The 19,758-nt window shown below is 36.3% G+C and overlaps 1 protein-coding gene across 4 annotated transcripts in view; it reads right to left on the reverse strand.

Moving 5' to 3' along the window:
- The window catches only part of LOC149191613 (pentatricopeptide (PPR) repeat-containing protein), a 343,363-nt gene that overhangs the window by 100,876 nt on the left and 222,729 nt on the right, over positions 1-19,758 (reverse strand). For all 4 annotated transcript variants that reach the window (XM_089404363.1, XM_089404360.1, XM_089404362.1 and 1 more), the window contains one exon: positions 18,788-18,917. In XM_089404363.1, the coding sequence (XP_089260489.1) occupies positions 18,788-18,917 (130 nt within the window). The remainder of the gene's footprint in view (positions 1-18,787; positions 18,918-19,758) is intronic.

Genomic DNA, 19,758 nt, shown 5'->3' on the forward strand with positions numbered 1-19,758 from the left:
GAAGTCATTGATGAGCGATGGAACAACACACTCCATCGTCCCATTCATGCTGTTGGGCTTTTCCTGAACCCTGCATTTTCTTATGCATGTGGGTTTAATTTTGATGTTGAGGTCGTGGAAGGATTATTAACCTGTGTCCAGAAGATGGTGAGATCTCCAGAAGAACGTATGGAGATCTCTAGACAAATTGAGCAATATAAGTTGTCAGGTGGCACATTTGGCTTTGAGATGGCTGTCATTGATAGGACGATTAAAATGCCAGGTATTTTTTAGTTTGTAGTATGTACTTTGTAACTTTGTTTCAAATTTCATTGTTTCTTCAAATTCCATTTTTTTCTTATGTTTATTTAAAATTTTATTTGTAATTTTGTTGTAGACGCATGGTGGAAGATGTATGGTGGCAGAGTACCCTTTTTGCAAAATCTTGCCGTACGCATCCTCAGCCAAACATGCAGCTCCTCGGGATGTGAGCGCAATTGGAGTGTATTTGAAAAAATACACAACAAGAAGCGCAATAGGTTAACACTTAAACATTTAAAATATTGCAAATTTCCAAATAAATTTTTGAATTCATTAAAGTTTTAAACAATATTTTTTTTATAATATTAATTATTAATTATTAATTTATTATTTCATGAACTTTGTACAGGTTGGAGTCCCATAGACTTAATGACATGGTCTATGTCTACTACAATCTTCGATTGTGGGTGAAACAACTAGAGAAGACACCTGATACGGAAGCCATCTCATTGGATGGGATTGACACCACTGCTGAATGGAGGGTTGAGACCGAGAGGCCTCTCATGGATCCCACTGAGGATTGGTTAGTGCAGGATGAGGGGGAGGAGGAGGGGGAGCAGGAGCAGGAGCAGGAGGAGGAGGAGTTGGAGGAGCAGGAGGAGGAGGTGACACCGCCTACCCGGGCTACCCGGGCTACCACTACCACCAGTAGAGGACGTGGTCTCCGTCCACCTCAGCCTCCTGTAGCTGCTACTACTAGTTCTTCAGCTTCTAGAGCACGTCAGACTCCACTGCCATTTCCACCAGCACAGGCACCAGCTTCTACATCTAGAGGGAAAGAGAAAGCTGTGCCATTTTCTCGCAAGAGGGGCAGAGGAAATCAATAGGATTAGACTTTCATTTTATTGTATATGACATTATGACATGATGAGATACATTATCATATTTTTTGTTGATATTTTGAGGCTGAGTTGGACTTGGGACTCAGGACTTACTATTCAGGACATGATTCAATGTTATGTGTGATTTTAGCGCTAGAAATGATATTAAACATCTTATATATTAGATTTTTTATCATATTTATGTGTCAATGTATTTATTTTATGTTGTAGATGGTTTAGATATTAAAAAAATTGAAAAAAAATGAAAAAAAATGAATATTTTTGTGCCAAACGCTTTTTTCCCGCTTTTTTCCGCTTTTTCCCCGCTTTTGTCGATTTTTTCCGCTTTTTTCCCGGCGCCGATTAAATCCCGATCGCGCTTTGTGCAACATTGAGTGAAACCCAGATCAAATGGAGATACCTACCACTATATTTCAAAATCTAAACTATCATTCAAACCCCAAAGATCAGACAAGATACCTGTGCCTAGATCAATCTTCATTAAGCTATCCTCAATGGCTGAAAATAAAATTATGCAGAAAAATAAAACAATCTTACAGCATTTCCGGAAGAGTACCACCAGCAAGATTTTTAACCCCAAAGTCTTTCTTTATTGCACAAAAAATGACTACAAGGGAGCTTTCTATAGCACCAGACTCTCAGATCGAATCTGATCTCAAATGACCCCTAGCACCCTATTTAAAGGAAAAATTCCCAATGGCTAGTTCGAGTGATCCATGTTAAAGTGATCTCGACCGTTGATGAGGATCAAGATATCTCTTAATCTCATCCGTCGAATTTTTAATGCATTAAAAAATTGAAATTCTGCATTTATTTACTCAAAAATATTATTATTTTTTAAGTTTTATTATTTTTATTATTTTTTAATTATTTTTTAAATTTTTAAATTTTATTATTATTTTTATCTATTTTTTAATTAATTTATTTTTTTAATTTATTTTTTTTTGGATCTTCGAACTTAGCCTTTGGAAAAATCACCTAGGACCTAAGACTTAGGACTTATGAGGGGATTAAAACATTTTCTAGCTCTCAAGACACTTTACATCATGACTTTTACAATTTTACATATCAAAGGGGAAAACCCATTTGACATAGACCCTCATAGACCACCCAATTCTGCGACCAAATATAATCTAGCAGATCAACACACTAGTATTCCTCTAAGATTCTAATGACAAAATTCATTCCGGCTTTGGGGTTAGGCTGAAGAAAAACTCTGCCGATCATGGATCGGTGAGACAAAAAGCCTTCCAGAACATAGATTATCACTAGAAAATTAGGTCCACCTAGGCAATTTACATACATGACTCAACTCTGCTAAGATTATTTATAATTCACACATGCAGACTGGGTTTACAACATAAATTGATCAAGTCGACGATGACTGTCGAATGGCACGGACACGTCAATCAAGCGTTATCCCTTTTGCGAAGAAAAGTGGGTGTACAGCTATGGGAAGTTGACACGTAGTGGTCAACATCTGGCTCCACTTGGGGACACGTTGCTGCACTGCAGGAATGTGAGAATCCAGAATCTGCATCCACGCAATACACAATAAAACATAAGTAGTGTCCATCCAAAAATCATCATATAACATTAAGCACATGAAAGATATAAGCTCTTCCTTTATTAACTATCTGGAAAAGTAAATCTAATCCTAAAACAGAAATGAAACGCTGAAATGACAGGGAGTAGGGTTAGAAATACAATACAAAGGATGCCCCATGGCATCAGATGTGTTCAATATAGTGTATACTAAGCATTTGTCTGCTTTCAGGAAAATCTGTCGGCTGCTTGTCGAATGTGGCATGCCCAATTCTACATATGGTAGGACTTTTTCCTATCCGAAAATCAAGCTGCTCGCGGCCGTTTGATGCATCAAATCTTCTTCTCATTTTCTTCCTCTTGCGCTTTTTCTTCGTGGCAGATTGTATTACTGATGACGTGGAATTTTCTGTTTCATAGCTCTTAGATGAAGTATGTAAGATATGTGTGACATGTCTTTCTTCATCTTGCATTTGATCTTTTATCATTTTCAATTTTATCTGGATCACCTTCAATTAACCACCTTTCAATCGAACCAATGACCTCCTCATAATAAGATGGAGCTTGTTGCAGCAAATGAGAAGGCTCCTGATCTATTGATGTTTCCTAGTTTCTTTCATCCTTAATCTGCTGTTGAAATTTATGTACCTGTATTGTAATGGCATTTATCTGGCTAGAGTGTTCAATTTTCATAGCACTGATTTCTCTGGCATGATCTTCTTCCATGGTTAATAACTTTTTCTGAAGACATATCAAATTATCTTCCATATATTTTATTACTTTATCGTTTTTTTCCTTTATGGTCATCAAGCAATGCTGCATAGAGTTTATCTCTTCCTTATGATTTGCTTGCATGGTAGCTAACTGATTATTATGATTGAATGTCATGATAGTCATTTCTTCATCCATAGTTAATAACTTGTTTTGCATAGAAGTAATTTCCCTATCATGATTAGCTTTCATGGTCGTCATATTTTCCTCTAAGCCTGATAACTTGCTTTGCATAAAACTAATTTATGTGTCATGATGAGTCTTCATGGCCTCAATTTCCTTAGCATGCTGATGTTGCATGATCTCCATCTCCCTATTATGTTTTTCCAGGTGGGTGCATAAAGTTCTCACATCATTGGCATAATTAGTTTGATTGATCTCCATATTTTTTACCAGCAACATTAGTTCTTGTATAATTTGCCTTTGGTCTTACTTTTCATTGTCATTTGTCCCTGCGTTTCCACTATCATGGATTTGATCTGCAATGGTACAGGTGGATGGCACATTCTGATATGAAGAATTGTCTTGGAATCTTTCACCGACAGCTGGACCTTTTATAAGATTACTTTCATTCTGTTGCACAATTTTAGGGGCACAAGGCGAGCTATCTGGATAACCATATCTATCTTTAAAAGCATTGACAATGTCTTGTAAAGAAGTGAAAGAATCTTCAGGACAATTATTAAACCAATTCAAAGCATCACCCTCTAAAGAAAAGACAAAAAGACGCATTTTGACATCTTCATGATTATACTGAGGGGGTCTACAATATATGATCATTATACGAGTAAACAAGCCTAGATGTCTTTTAACAACGACTGAATCACCACTTGAGAACAAAGGTAATTTAGAAATGGCCACTTTCGGAATATCATGGAGATCATCAGTAAAATGACATGGTTTAAACGAATAATCCATGATGAACAACGAGGAACCAAATGGATGATAGAAAGAGATCTCTGCTCAAGAAAATCAAGAGATGAAAGAAGTGGAGCCACCACTTGAACAATGAATCTAATTCTAGGATCCAAAAAGCAATCAACAAGCAGATATGAGAGAGGCTTCTTGTCTGGGAAAAAATAAATGAAAAGAAATGGAGTCGCCACCCAAACAAGAAACGAACTGAAAAGTAGTCGTTGATATGGCGAAAGATAAGGTGATGAAAATATCCAAATGATGCCAAAAAATGTTGAATCTGCCAGCTCAAATGAGAGATGAGAAAGATGAAAGAATGATGAGAAATGAGAAGATGGATGTCGTTGAAGCGCCAAGGACAGAAAAACTCTATCCCCGACAACGGCGCCAAAAAATGTTGTCGCACAGATTGTCACGAAAACGCTCAAACCGAGGGCTGTCACTCTAATCCCCGATCTCTCCATTTAAGCTTGTCTCTTGCGGCTAAGGGGGGTAGACCCTATGAGATGATGAAGACCAACTGTGGACCAGTTGGGTTGGGAGACACGAAGAAACAAGCACTAAATTGATTTTGTTAAGTTTAATAGACCAGTGCCTTATGGAGTTAAATGATTAAATGATTAGATCTTGCAGAAATATGAACCATGTAAAACAAACATTTATCATCAAATAACCCAAGCAATGCAAGGTATCCAGTAAATTCACAATGCTTTAACGATGATCCAGCAATTAAACTTAAAGAAAAATTATATGCTTTAAATGATCATAAAATTTAGATGCTGAATCAGTTACCACTTTCACATAGCTAACTTCAAGATTAACATTGAGTGCGTTTAACTATAGAGAAATGGAACATAGAATACCTACCTGAACTGCTACCTGCTGCCTGTCCTAGTGATGATGCTGCGGCTACTCTAATCCAATTACCGGAAGACCAATTTCCACTCAGCCAGACTGAGCAGAGCCTGGCTGCTCAATCCAGTAAGCTTCCCAACAGAAGCTCACTATCCCCCGTGCCCAGAACCTCAGACGAATTAAAGCTCTTCCAATGGCAGACCTCTCTCACTGCTGAATTCCTCCTCTGGTTTCTAACTCCGTTCTTCTCCCCCCTTCTCGGTTCAGACCTCCGGTTTTTAACCACGGGCTTGGCGGTGGCCGCCCTCCCGCATGCAACCACCGCCTCCCTCCCTGTTGCCACGCTTCTGTCCACGTCTCTCAGACCAGAAGCTAATCCCTCAGTTCATTATGAATCATTCACTTTATTTACATGGTTTTGCCTTTAAATCCTATTATGTTTAATTTAATTGATTTTGGTATTCAAATTTTAAATTTATAATGTTTGATTTGTATTTTTAATATAAGGTTTGATTTACATATATATTTTAAATATGAAGTTTATTAATATTATTTTAAATATAAAGTTTATAACTTTATATTAATTAATTATTTTATTATTTCTTAACTTTTATAAATGGGTCGTTACATACACTCCCCCTTCAGAAAACTTCGTCCCGAAGTTAGAGTTTTATCTTATCTGATTACTTATGATAGTAATTAGTACCCCCTTCTTAGGTTTAGAATTTTATTTTAATATCAAGAAACTAAAACAAAATTAGAGTTTTAGGTTTACGATTTTAATGGACATATCGTGCTCCATCCAGGTTCCCAAGCTATTCTAAAATCAACCTATCCTTCCTAATCTCTTCCGCTCCCATCCTATTCGTCCTCTACTGGAGTATGCCATGGTGTCAGTTTTACTGACCCGACCATTCATAATCTCTAAGGTGACAGCGTCGGTTATACCAACCTGATTCCCAGTAGGCATCTGGCAGTCATCATCACACGTCTAGGGGAGCGTGGTTCACACAATCCTCCCATGACTCCAGGGTTCAGAGGATAAACGGTGGGCAACACCTCCACCCCTCCCAATAGAACTTAGGGCTAACACCCTATCATAGAATCACTTGGAGCTTTAATTGTTCTGAGGTTTTGTCATCACGTGGTCATCCCGGTAACTGTTTATTACCTGCAATCATACACTTATCCATGCATCCGTAAAATGTGCATCAGCATATTCAAAATAACTCACATATTATTCCCTTATTAATTCATTTATGATACTACAGTACAACATATTTTTCCATATTCCATGCATGTCTTTTGACTTTCATCTAGAATGTATTCACTTCCTGATTTCTATCCCATTGATCATATTGACATGTATAAATAAATCAGATCTATAATATCTTAATTTCTATCAGAAGTAAAATCATTCAACTGTCTTAACTTTATTTCGACACTATAATTCAGTAAAATGAACCACATATATTGTTTTGGTATCCATGTACCAGCAGGAATTAAACATATATTATGCCACAAAATTTCACGTTTATCCATAATCATTCAAAATGTTTCTGAGTCTCTGATTGTAGTGAAGTAAATATATACTAAACATAGTTTAAAGTTCTTCAAAATTGACATAGATTAGGGTATCTTTGACATATGTCCTCTGTATTTTCCCAAGTTGCTGATCCAGGACTATACTTGTCCCATTGGACCCTAACTTGGTCCACCAGGCAGTTCCTCAGCTATCGAACCCTACGTCCCAGTATACGTAATGGTTCAACCGTTATGATTCCCTTGTCCCATACCTGAAGATCCCGCTATAGTGGGTTGATGTGCTGCTTGGTCGTTGCTGATTACTGCATGAATTCTATGATTACCTTGATTGTTTGATATTGGTCCCTCTCCAGTCCTATGCAACATATTCGACGAAGCTTCTGGACAATCCCGTTGAAAATGTGGCCCCCCACATCCCCAACAATTTAGCGGCATTGATCCTCTTGACTCAGGACGTGAATTTCTAGAGAAAGAGCTTCGTCCTCTCATGTTGATTCCTCTCGAATTTCTTCCTCTGCTGGCAGTCCCTCGAGATGACCATGACCTGGTGTTTGATGATTCCGAGGCTAGTGTTTACTGCCATGGGAGCTCTTGTTACTATATTTCTCGAGGTAAACCTGTTACTGTAAGGTGGCCTTGAGCTACCTCCGTTGAAAAAGTTTCGAGGAGTCTTTCCAGGAAATCCTGATTGTAAAGGTTCTGCTAGCCCTATCTCTTTTTTGATTCCAAGGTGCTCTTCAGCATAACGACCACATTCAACCTCCTCGGCTACTGATGACGGTTTCCACATGCTTACCAAGGCTCTAATGCGAGGATTTAACCCAAATATGAAACGTTCAGCTTGACGTTCATCAGAATCTAAGTAGTGAATGTATTTTACAAGCTCCATAAACCTAATCTTGTACTCTTCCACCGTTTTATTTCCCTGAATTAATGTATGAAAGGCTCTCGCTTGCTGTTGTTGAAAGTATGGAGGTAAATACTTTGCGCGGAACCTTTCCTCAAACAGTTCCCAAGGGGCATTATCCGGTGTAAGGTGCAGCTGCTTCTCCAGATTTCCCCACCAAATTAAGGCACTCTCCTTTAATTGAAACACGACAATTTTTTTTTTGCCGAAGAAGAATATTCTCTTAACCTAAAGCATCTGTTCATTCCTTCTAACCATGCTTCAGCGCGTTCACCTGCTCGACCTCCTGAGAATTTTGGGAGCTTAATTTTCTGAAGCTCCCTAGGAATGTCTTCTTTCGATCTTCTGGGCTCAAAATTATTTGGTTCCGCTGAACTGGTGGCTACATGATGAAATTCCCCTTTGGTTTTGGCCTTAGTTGATTCTTTTAATGTTTCCAATAAGGCTTCCAAAGAATTCATTATCACAGTTAACTCTGGCGCTGGGGCGATTGATGTTGATGATGGTCTTGGTGGTGATGATGGTGATGGAGATGACAATGGCGACGGTGGCGGCATTGTTGGTGGTGATGTTGCCCGATCACGTCGTCGTCGCTCATACGTCCTTACCATTGTAATGGTTCCTGAACATATAATAAAATTATATATATATAAAAAAATTGAGGTAGACAACCGAATTTAACACATAATTTTCCTTTTGCAACTTCACATTCATAAACGGGTATAGTTTTGCTATTTTTATCCGCTAGGCGGATCTTACTGGTACCGAGGTCAAGGAGGGTGGTCTCGCGACCTCCTTGTCCTAATGCAGGGTATTCTATCCTAGTATGAATAATGCAGAAGTGTATGGTTATTAGCTCCTAAGATCAAACATCTAAATAATATCCACAAAAAGAAAATGTTTAAATGTCTCGTTACAATGTACCTTGGTAACATACCCGTCATACCTCAATCTAGCTATTACCTTTAAAGAAGGTCATACATACTTATATTTTTGAATATATTACTTAGATATGGATTAAACCTATAATAAAATGAAGGGTTGTTCTGGTTCCAAATCAGTTTGTCCTTTAGTCGGAAAATTTACCATAGACATGTCATGATTACAATCTAGAAGAAATACAGTTCAGCATTATACCATAAATGTAGGTTGGGGTCAACTAAAGGATAAATTCAGATCAATAGTCAAATTGTACCTAAAATGTAGGTCAGTGGCCTACATATTGCAGTTGATCAGGCAATGAAGAAAATAGTTCTTTTAATGTTTCCACAGCATCCTACTTTGAAATTTGAGTGACCGAGGACCAAAGGCACCAACACTGTGCGACATCCACTTTTACTGAAATCATGGTAATCCAAGCTCTCTTCCTGAGCGGTTGCGCTGCCCAATTTCACAGCATGTGATATTCAAGGAGCAAGCCTAACTGACCCTTCTCTCAAAGTTAGATTTCATGTCTTTGTAACCAGGCTTTGAACAAGCCACACTAGATTAGTATTTTCTTATTATCCTCATTTGCTTGAGGTGAATTGCTTTTGCTAAAACTGATAAGCACCTACTCCTCATTCTTTGTACCGGACTCTTTTAAAATAAGACTCAGTTTTGTATTGTAAGAATTATTGTGATGGCTTCTATATTTTACTTCTATTTATAGACATGATTATTTCTTAGTATGAACTTACCATTAATTGGAAACCCAGCTCTTACAATTTAAAAGAATATATGTTGCATATATAAAGGGCATAGAAGTGTGTGCTAGACCAAATTGGAGTTTTATGATCTATTGATTGGATGTACTTGGAAATAACTGCTATACCTTAATCTTAGTGTTATGTGCTGTAAAGTATACACAATGTTTCCTAATTAAGCTCTGTATAAGGTCATACATGCAGTTTTGTGCTTCTGTACTTTAATTCGAAATCCCTGTGTTGAATGAACTAATCCCAAGTATACCCAAGGTGAAACTGAATGGCCCATTGTCCTTCCTCACCCGTTTAGAATAACCCATGCATACATTACTTCCATGATTTAACATCCCTCATTTAGTATTCGACTGCTAATGCAATACTTATTCCACCGTGCATCTGTTCAAAATGTCATTGGCATAAAATAATTAAGTTTTTAAAGTGGACATTCAGCAGATAATGTAGCATAAAAGCAATATAAGGTATGCAATTTAACAGTTCACCTTGGCACATGACAGAGGGGTAATTGGCATTTGCATTCAGTAAACTTGAATGCATTTGGGGACAGTGTAAAGATTATAAGAGGTTAGTTTAATAGTATGTAAATAAAATGATCTATACTATCCTTTCCTACATTAGTGCACCCTCTCATTTCTAGATGTTTAAGAGCCACCTACAGGCATTATGTAACGGGACTACAAAATCAAAACTTTGTAAGATCATGACAATGTTAGAGCTACTTTAGAGATGACCTAGCAATGCTTTATACTAAAACTACTCTGTACCTAAACACAAATCCTTGTATGTAAGTACGTTTATGTACATCTAATTTTTGTTTATAAGCTCACGAGATTGTACTGGAAGATCATAAAGTTATGGCTTTGGAAAAATACTAGTTTGCTGAGTTTAATCATTATTGTAGAACCTTCATAAATTTCAGCATGGAACTTAGTTTTGAAGAATTATTGAAGCAGTATCGATGATACAAGTATGGATTAAACTTTTTACTAGCCACTTCTAAAGATTGCACAGATGTTGCCAAAAATTCATGATGTTGGAGCAATTAATCTACGAAAATGGTTGACCTCTTTCCAGATCTTTGCATTATTTTAAACTGATAACGCTGCCTTTTTCTCGATTCCTTATTAAAGGAATTGATGCAATAGCAAGGTTTTGATGATTTCCTTGTGGTTACAAAAGTGCCTATGGTAGTAAATTACCATTTGTTTTTATATTTATAGCAACAGGCAAAATGGAGATGAGATAATGAGTTTAAAGGACCTATGGCTAAGAGACTTGGAGATACTCAAATGGGTCCCAAAACATGCTATCTTTGATTTAATGATTGCTATCAGGGTTGCTATTATGCACAATGTACAACATGCAAAATTATGACAGCAAACAGCAAAACAACCTATAATTCATGGTGATCAATAAATAAACAAGGCTTTTGAATAAATAAATAATTGAAAGGGTTGCAGCAACTTTCCAATGGTTGAAAATGCATAACACAGCTATTAAATGGTAGCTGTCAGCCTTTAAAAGATGGCTACCATGAGTCTCAATAATACATTATAATCTTCTCATAAAACAAAATCTTATGCCAAGAGGCACGGAAATTGGCTGGTGAGAATTTTTAATCACCTTAGCTATATGGCTCACACGGTCACACTGCAAGGAGATTAAAGGTAAAAGGAAACATGAAGTAATTGCATATCAATTACTGATAGGCTGCTGCATTTACCAGTTACCACCATTAGACTATGCTAACAATGTTGTAGGAGAGATATACAGAGCTACCTAAACTTTTAGTCTTTGATGTGAAACTCAGAATCTGATTCAAATTACAAGTTTGAATTTGTAATATAATTGGTGCAGGCTTGCTGAAGACAAAGACATTCTTTCATTCCTTAAGATACGACAGAGGTTTATGATGGCCCTTTAGTCATATGGATAAATTTACAACTTTAAGAAGACTCGGCGGCATCTCAACTTATTTGGTTTCAACAGAACTCTAGATTTTGGGCAGAACTGTACCCAACTGATTCTGAGTGAGTGTGTATGATTCAGAAATGCTCAAAGACATACACTGCCATAAGGCTTCTGTTCTTTACTATGTGATGATTATGTCAGTACATGGCTAAAGAAACTTGATGTCACACATGCTAAAATGGCAGTCAATACAATCATAACTGGGAGCAATCATGCTATATTGCTGTTATAATAATGCCGAGGCATGTGAATACTGATTTCATAAATGGCATAGTGATGTGATCAATATAAGAGAGCTGAATGTCAATGCGAAATCAAGGTCCTGTATTTGTGCAAGTGCGATATAGTCATAAGGATATTATAGTGCGAGTCATAGTCTTGAAGAGTGTGTGAGGTTCAATGTCTACACTTATAATGCACTGATCTATGGCCTTTGCCGTGAAGGCAGAATGGAAGAGGCTGAAATATGCACTGGTGAAATGAAGGAGAACGGTTTACAACCCAACCAAGTAACATACATATCATTGATGGATGGCAACGTCAAATTAGGCAAGGTGGATCATGCTTTTGATCTATTTAAGTAAGATGATAATGAAGGATGCCAACCTAATTATCGAACTTATTGAGTTCTTATGAATGGTATAGTTCAAGAAAACAAGATACAGAAGGAAAACTTGATCACTGATAAGGATGCAGTAGGTAGTTCAAATGTTCATGAACTCTTGGGGATTTAGGATTACTATGGCAAAAGAACGATACGTGAGGAAATCTTTGGACATCTTTGTTTGTGCTGTATGTTGAACTTTGACTAGAGACTCGTGATGCATGGCACTTAACACATAGCATGATAGAAATATGATATGAATAATTGAATTGGAGATTGGGCACATGCGTAATGTTTTAAACATCTGCTCAGATTCAGAATTTTAAGGGGATGCGGGTGTGTTACAAAAATGAATTCCACATTACAATAAAACTTTGTAATTAACATTATTTCGTGTAAAATTGAACCCCGAGAAACAGAGGATCTGTTGAATCTCAGGTATTTCGTCTAATTGATCGGAAGCATCAGATATTTAAAACTCAAAATTCACAATATATAACTCAATTCTTTCCAACGATTTGCCTCTGATTACTAAAAAATAAAAGTTGAAGAGTTTTCAAACGATTTTTAATGACAATATTCAAATAACAGGGCTATGACCGTCAATCGATTCTAAATTATTTGGCATATTATACGTCATAAATTGTAATTTTTGAGGAACAAGAGTTGGACATACAGTGTTACATACACGCGCCTCCTTTTTTTTAAAATTTTGATTCTGCTCGTTAACGTTCTCTCCTCTATGCGCCCTAGCATAGTCTAATTGTTTTCTGCCCTCACTTGCGTGATTTCGCGGTCCATTTTCTCTTCTAATTGTTGCAATTGCCCAAAATTCGGTTTTGTTAGTTCTTGCGCCGCCATTCGGTCCTCGCTAGATCCCTAGTTGGGCTTCCTCCCGAAGTTGCGCTGCGTCTAGATGCACTTAGCCATGAATACGAAACCAACAACATCGGTCGAGTCTAATATGCTAAACGGGCAGACGGTCCGTTCAATTTTCGCTTATCTGGGTGAAATGTGAGGTGGGAAGCATAGGATGCGCAGGTAAACATCTCTTCCCAGTTTGGCCTCCGTAAACTGCCACCAGCGGACGAAACTTTCAAAGTGGATCGCAGCCAATGTCGGTTCTTGGCCGCCTTAGTTTGGCTGGCAGTGGCAACAGTAAAAGATGAACAAGTGGGTACACACCGTTGAGCAGCAAAGGCCACCATCGCCATAGCCACACGTCCAACACTGCTATATTATCTGTTATTTTTAAACTAGGACCACATGGGGCATTTCAGCTCTCTAACGAAAAATGTGTAAATCGAAAATATGTAATAATACGCCAATTTGAAATTCGGTACGGATATTCAATGTACAGGGACAACACCACAGTTAAGAAATCAGAATTATCGATTTCATGTACCCATCTGCTCTTCATAAACCCATTAGCATCCATTTCAGCTGCCCTTTTCTCATTACCACTGTAAAACGCCGTAGAGAACTCACGCGTCTAGAGTTTAGTGGTAACACACAGCGCTTGTAAACATGGGTTTTTTAGATTCAAACCGCAGAAATGTAACCGAGAATTTTTTTTTAAGTTTTTACGCAGCAGAATTTAACCACCAAATTTACACGAGCGTAGGGCCTGTGAGGTCCCGAAGGGTTTGAACGACAGCTCTGATACCATGTGTAAGAACCGAAAAAATAAAGCTGAAATACAGGAACCGTAATATATTTAGAATACCTACCTGAACTGCTGCCTACTGCCTGTCCTGGTGGATGATGCTGCGGCTACTTTAATCCAATTACCGGAAGACCAATTTCCACCCAACCAGACTGAGCAAAGCCTGCCTGCTCAATCCAGTAAGCTTCCCAACAGAAGCTCACTGTCCCCCGTGCCTAGAACCTCAGACGGATTAAAGCTCTTCCAATGGCAGACCTCTCTCACTGCTGAATTCCTCCTCTGGTTTCTAACTCCGTTCTTCTCCCCCCTTCTCGGTTCAGACTTCCGGTTTTTAACCACGGGCTTGGCGGTGGCCGCCATCCCGCATGCAACCAGCCTCCCTGTTGCCACGCTTCTGTCCACGTCTCTCAGACCAGAAGCTAATCCCTCAGTTCATTATGAATCATTCACTTTATTTACATGGTTTTGCCTTTAAATCCTATTACGTTTAATTTAAGTGATTTTGGTATTCAAATTTTAAATTTATAAAGTTTGATTTGTATTTTTAATATAAGGTTTGATTTACATATATATTTTAAATATGAAGTTTATTAATATTATTTTAAATATAAAGTTTATAACTTTATATTAATTAATTATTTTTATTATTTCTTAACTTTTATAAATGGGTCGTTGCAAAAAATAAAATCCTAAAAAATAAAATCTAATCTAAACTAAAGACTAAAAAGTGAAAAGAAAATTTTTAACTTTTTATGAATTTTTTTTTTTTTAAATCTAAAAATTAAACAAAACTAAAATGCTAACTAAAGTCTAACAAAAAGGGAATAATTTTTCTTTATCTTTTTTATATTTTATATTTTTCTATTTTTATTTTTCTTTTGATCAAATTCAAAATGGAATGATACTAAATTTGAATTTATTCAAAAAAAAAAATTAAAAAAACAAAAAAAACTACGTTAAACAAACTTAAACCTAAATAAAAAAATCTAAAACAAAAACCTATTTTCTAATTTTCATGATTTTATTATTATTCTTTTTTTAGATTTATTTTAAAATCAAAATAAAAAATGGAACAAAACTAAAATTAAATATATCTAAAGCTAAAACTAAACTTTAATAAAATATTAAACTAATCTTAATCTAAAACCATAAATGAACTTTTTATATTTTTTAAATTCTAAAATTTAAAAATCAGAATAAAACTAAAATTTATTTTAAACTATATAAAATAAAATCTAAGATCTAACTTTAAAAAAAAAAAATCAAAGTCTAATCTAATTTTGATTTAAATGAAACGGGACTATTTAATGTTTTATATTTTTTTTTTAAAACAAAATTGAAATGATAAAAGAAAAATGAAACAAAATTAAATCGGAATGAAACCTAAACTAGCTCTAAATGAAAACTGAGTCAAAATTTAGTAAAAGATATATACCCTAAACTATGAAACACATATCACACAATAAAAAAAAATGAATTGAATAGTTTCGGAGTGTTGCGTAGGTGAGACGAAACGGAGCAAGGAGCAGCGTGAGGGAACGAGGATGGGCGGGTCTTTGGAAAGGCTTGCGTACAGGCAGCAAGATGGGATGCTGAAGGTGGCTGCGATGAATAACGGAGAGGCAATGGGCAAGTACCGGTGATAGCTGAGGGTTTTGAAGAGCAGCGTCGAAGGATAGCTGAGTTTTTTTTTTTTCTTCTTGATTGCACGTTTGCCTGGGACGTTGAGGGACGCAGTTGCGGCAATTCAATGATGGAGTATGACTGCATGGGAGCTAGAGCTAACGAGGCAATGTGGAGCTTGGAGGCTACGTTGCAGATATGTTGCAGGTTGATAGAACTGAAGGATGGCAGACGGAGGGATATGTGTATTGTTTGCAGATTTGAGAGCAGCGGATTGAGGGCAGCGTGTGAAGGAATCGTTAATGATAGAGTCTTTATTATTTTGCTTGCCGTACAGGTTGAAAGCAATGAAGAAATGAGACAGACAAAATTTGTGGCAGCGGTGTGGGATGGCCTGCGTAAGGGATATGGATTTGCAGACAGCAGAATGGAGGGCATGAAGATGATTGCGGGATTCAATAACTGCTTGGAAGGGGTTTGGAGCAGCAGGAAGTAACCCAGAAATTTTCCAGATTTTAAAATTCGAACCCAAATCACAAAAGAAAATTTCGAAAACAAAATCGAAATCTTTCTGCTCAGAAGAAACCAGGCAGTCAATCTGCAAAACTTCCACCAGAACCTCTAAATATTTTCCAGGAATCTTAATAAAATTTTGAATCAGCTGCTTCAGATTGTGAAAACCCCACAAAATTTTTAAAATCTGTACCTGCAACCTGTAAAAACAAAAAACCCAGAAGTAAAATGTGCCAAAAATAAACTGAAAACCCTAAAACCAGCTAAACAATTTACAATATTTATAGATCTAAGGCTCTTTAGTAGCCAGATTTGTCAATAATCACAGTAGTATTATCAGAATTTAATTTTAACGTGAGACACTTCAGAAAACCCTGCATGCATTCATAAAAAATTTCAAATGATAAGCCCGGGATCAAGAACTGGCTGGGCTCTTTCAGAAAACACAATCCGGGAGTTGGCTGGTTCAGCCGAGAACTTCCCCTAATGACTGGTAATCTGAAAAAAGGATTTCCTGCACAGCTTAAAATCAACCATTAACATAGAGGGAGAAAACAATAGTGAAACCCAGATCAAATGGAGATACCTGCCACTATATTTCAGAATCTAAACTATCATTCAAACCCCAAAGATCAGACAAGATACCTGTGCCTAGATCAATCTTCATTAAACTATCCTCAATGGCTGAAAATAAAATTATGCAGAAAAATAAAACAATCTTACAGCATTTCCAGAAGAGTAACACCAGCAAGATTTTTAACCCCAAAGTCTTTCTTTATTGCACAAAAAATGACTACAAGAGAGCTTTCTTTAGCACCAGACTCTCAGATCGAATCTGATCTCAAATGACCCCTAGCACCCTATTTAAAGGAAAATTTCCCAATGGCTAATTCGAGTGATCCATGTTAAAGTGATCTCGATCGTTGATGAGGATCAAGATATCTCTTAATCTCATCCGTCGAATTTTTAATGCATTAAAAAATTGAAATTCTGCATTTATTTACTCAAAAATATTATTATTTTATTATTTTTTAAGTTTTATTATTTTTATTATTTTTTAATTATTTTTTAAATTTTTTAATTTTATTATTATTTTTATCTATTTTTTAATTAATTTATTTTTTTTTTTGGATCTTCGAACTTATCCTTTGGAAAAATCACCTAGGACCTAAGACTTAGGACTTATGAGGGGATTAAAACATTTTCTAACCCTCAAGACACTTTACATCATGACTTTTACAATTTTACATCTCAAAGGGGAAGACCCATTTGACATAGACCCTCATAGACCACCTAGTTCTACGACCAAATATAATCTAGCAAATCAACACACTAGGATTCCTCTAAGATTCTAATGACAAAATTCATTCCGGCTTTGGGGTTAGGCTGAAAGAAAACTCTGTCGATCATGGATCGGTGAGACAAAAAACCTTCCGGAACGTAGATTATCACTAGAAAATTAAGTCCACCTAGGCAATTTACATACATGACTCAACTCTACTAAGATTATTTACAATTCACATATGCGGACTGGGTTTACAACATAAATTGATCAAGTCGACAATGACTGTCGAATGGCACGGACACGTCAATCAAGCGCTATCCCTTTTGCGAAGAAAATGGGGTGTACAGCTATGGGAAGTTGACACATTGTGGTCAACAGGGCTGACACAAACACTGCGCAGAGGCAGCCAGGGGTTGTTCATTCAATGTTGGGATCAGCTAGGTTTTCTAGTGATAAGTGTGAGGTAATCTCACAAATCTCTTTGTCAGTGATATTCTCTGTAACTGGATTGCCGGGAAGGAATCCAGAAGTTGTATTAAGAAATTACTACTGCATAATAATAAAACCCGCAGAGTTGCTGCACCGATTTTCCCGCATTGGGATTTTCCAGGGACATTTATCCGAAAATAATTGTCATTGTGTTGTATCTTTTTCCTGTTCAGTTTCTTGTTTCGGCGTATTATTTTTAGTGAATGCTGCAGTTGTATTTACTTCGATGTTTACTGTAGAACACAGTAAATAACTTGTATGGATTAACAAATAGGAGAAGTAACATCAGTTTGCTGCAGTAGGGATTCCAGGTTTAGAAATTTTCACAATATGGCTTGGAGTTCTATGTTTCCAACATATGCTGTCTGTTAGTATTGCAGGTTTACTTAAAAGACAGCACTCTTTTTTGTATTATCTCGCTGTCTAGTTTTGCTTTGGCTTTTTCTAATAAAATTTTACCAATTTTTGTTTTAGAAAAACAGTAATTGCTATTATTTTCCTGAATTTAATCGTTTTAGGTTCATACTCAGGATTAATTGTGATTTGTTTGATTAAGCACCAACTTTTTCATCTATGATATCAACTTAATTTGAAGCATCACCTCTCAGCAAACATGACTTAACTCTTGATCTGTATCAGCACCTCACAGAGGTGCTGTAATGGCATCATCAACATCAATTGTTATTTATACAAATATTTTGTCCATATTTCATGTGTGCATATCTCGGTATTCTTATTCCTCATGACAGCATAAGGTAATAGTAATAAAATTATGCAATTATCTTTAAGGTTATGTGACCCGATTAGTAACTGATATAAGATTGGAAACAGCACTGCAGGAGAATGTTCTGTGAATTTTTAAGGCAATCTGCACCACTGACTAGAGTAGCTAGTTATACCACTAAACATCAGGCTGCAAATGTGAAGCAGTGTATGCTTAGGCAGCAGCATAGAATTATAGCAAGTATTGCACTCTTCAAGCAATTTTGCTATGCATGTTTAGTTATTATAGATTATTGGAAATATTTTCCTTTACAATATGGAACACGGAATTGTATATTTTAATAATATACAAATGAAATAAAAGGCATAACCTTCATAAACTTTAAAGTTTTATTTAAAATCACTGCAAAATATAAATTCCATGTTAAAATTAAACTGCAAATTCATATAACGTAAAACTGTAATCATTTTATACAAGATTGAGATATATTATGCCTTTTATATCCAAAGGAAACAACAATGAAACTCACATTCATATCTCCAGCCTTGCTACATGCATTGACAAATGATGTGTATGTATGGATATCAGGTGAGATGCCATCTTGAATCATTTTTTGCATCAAATCCGCTGCTTCCCATACATCACCTCTCCGAGCCCACCTATAAGATTCTCATGAGGAGACAAATTAGGATTAGTAATCTAAAGAAAATATTATACCTTATATACTACAAAAGTCCAACAATAAAATACAAAGTCATCAGAATAGGTTGCATAGCAGAGTGAGGGGACCAACATGGTGCAACTGCTACAAATTTTACAAATTTAAAATTTGGGGGCTGTTGAAGGTGAATGTTTCAAAAAATATATAGACACAAAATAACAAAGAATGATAATGATGCAAATAACAAAATATGCCATGTTATCACCCAAACTTGCACCCCACAGTGTAAAGCCTTCACAAGGTACTAAGCTTAAGTGTAACTTGGAAGAGTCATCACTTCCACCTCAGCAATTACTTCCCTCATTTTCAGTTCGGTAATCCACTTCAATCAACTTCATATGGTTTAAGACTATAAATTGAGTTAATTCTTTATGGCAACGTTCAGATATAATTTTAATGTTAAATTCAAGCAAGTTTAGAGGATTTGTAAAGTGTTTCTTATGTGTATTAACTCTCTTAGTTTCCAGATCTGAAAACTAACAAAAAATTGTTATAAACTTGCCTTTAAAATGAGTGAATTTGGACCAGCATTTAAGTTTATTAGAGAACATTTCTTCACCATTTAATTTAAATGTGAAATTATGTGAATCTAAGGCCAAAACAAGTGCAAATCTAGAAAGCCACTGCCATTTAATCTGAAGATTGCATTCATAAAATAGCTACACAAAAATATCTAATTACCTTAATTAAATGCAGATTTTTGGAACAGCAACATAGATTTCCACAAATACAATTTTTAGCTGAAGACAAGGGGAATCTACCAAGTGATCTGGGTTTTC

Source organism: Pinus tabuliformis, chromosome 2_2 (genome assembly GCF_031772625.1).
Source record: "Pinus tabuliformis cultivar Carrire ecotype Pingquan chromosome 2_2, CPIR1, whole genome shotgun sequence".
NCBI classification, from domain to species: Eukaryota; Viridiplantae; Streptophyta; class Pinopsida; order Pinales; family Pinaceae; genus Pinus; species Pinus tabuliformis.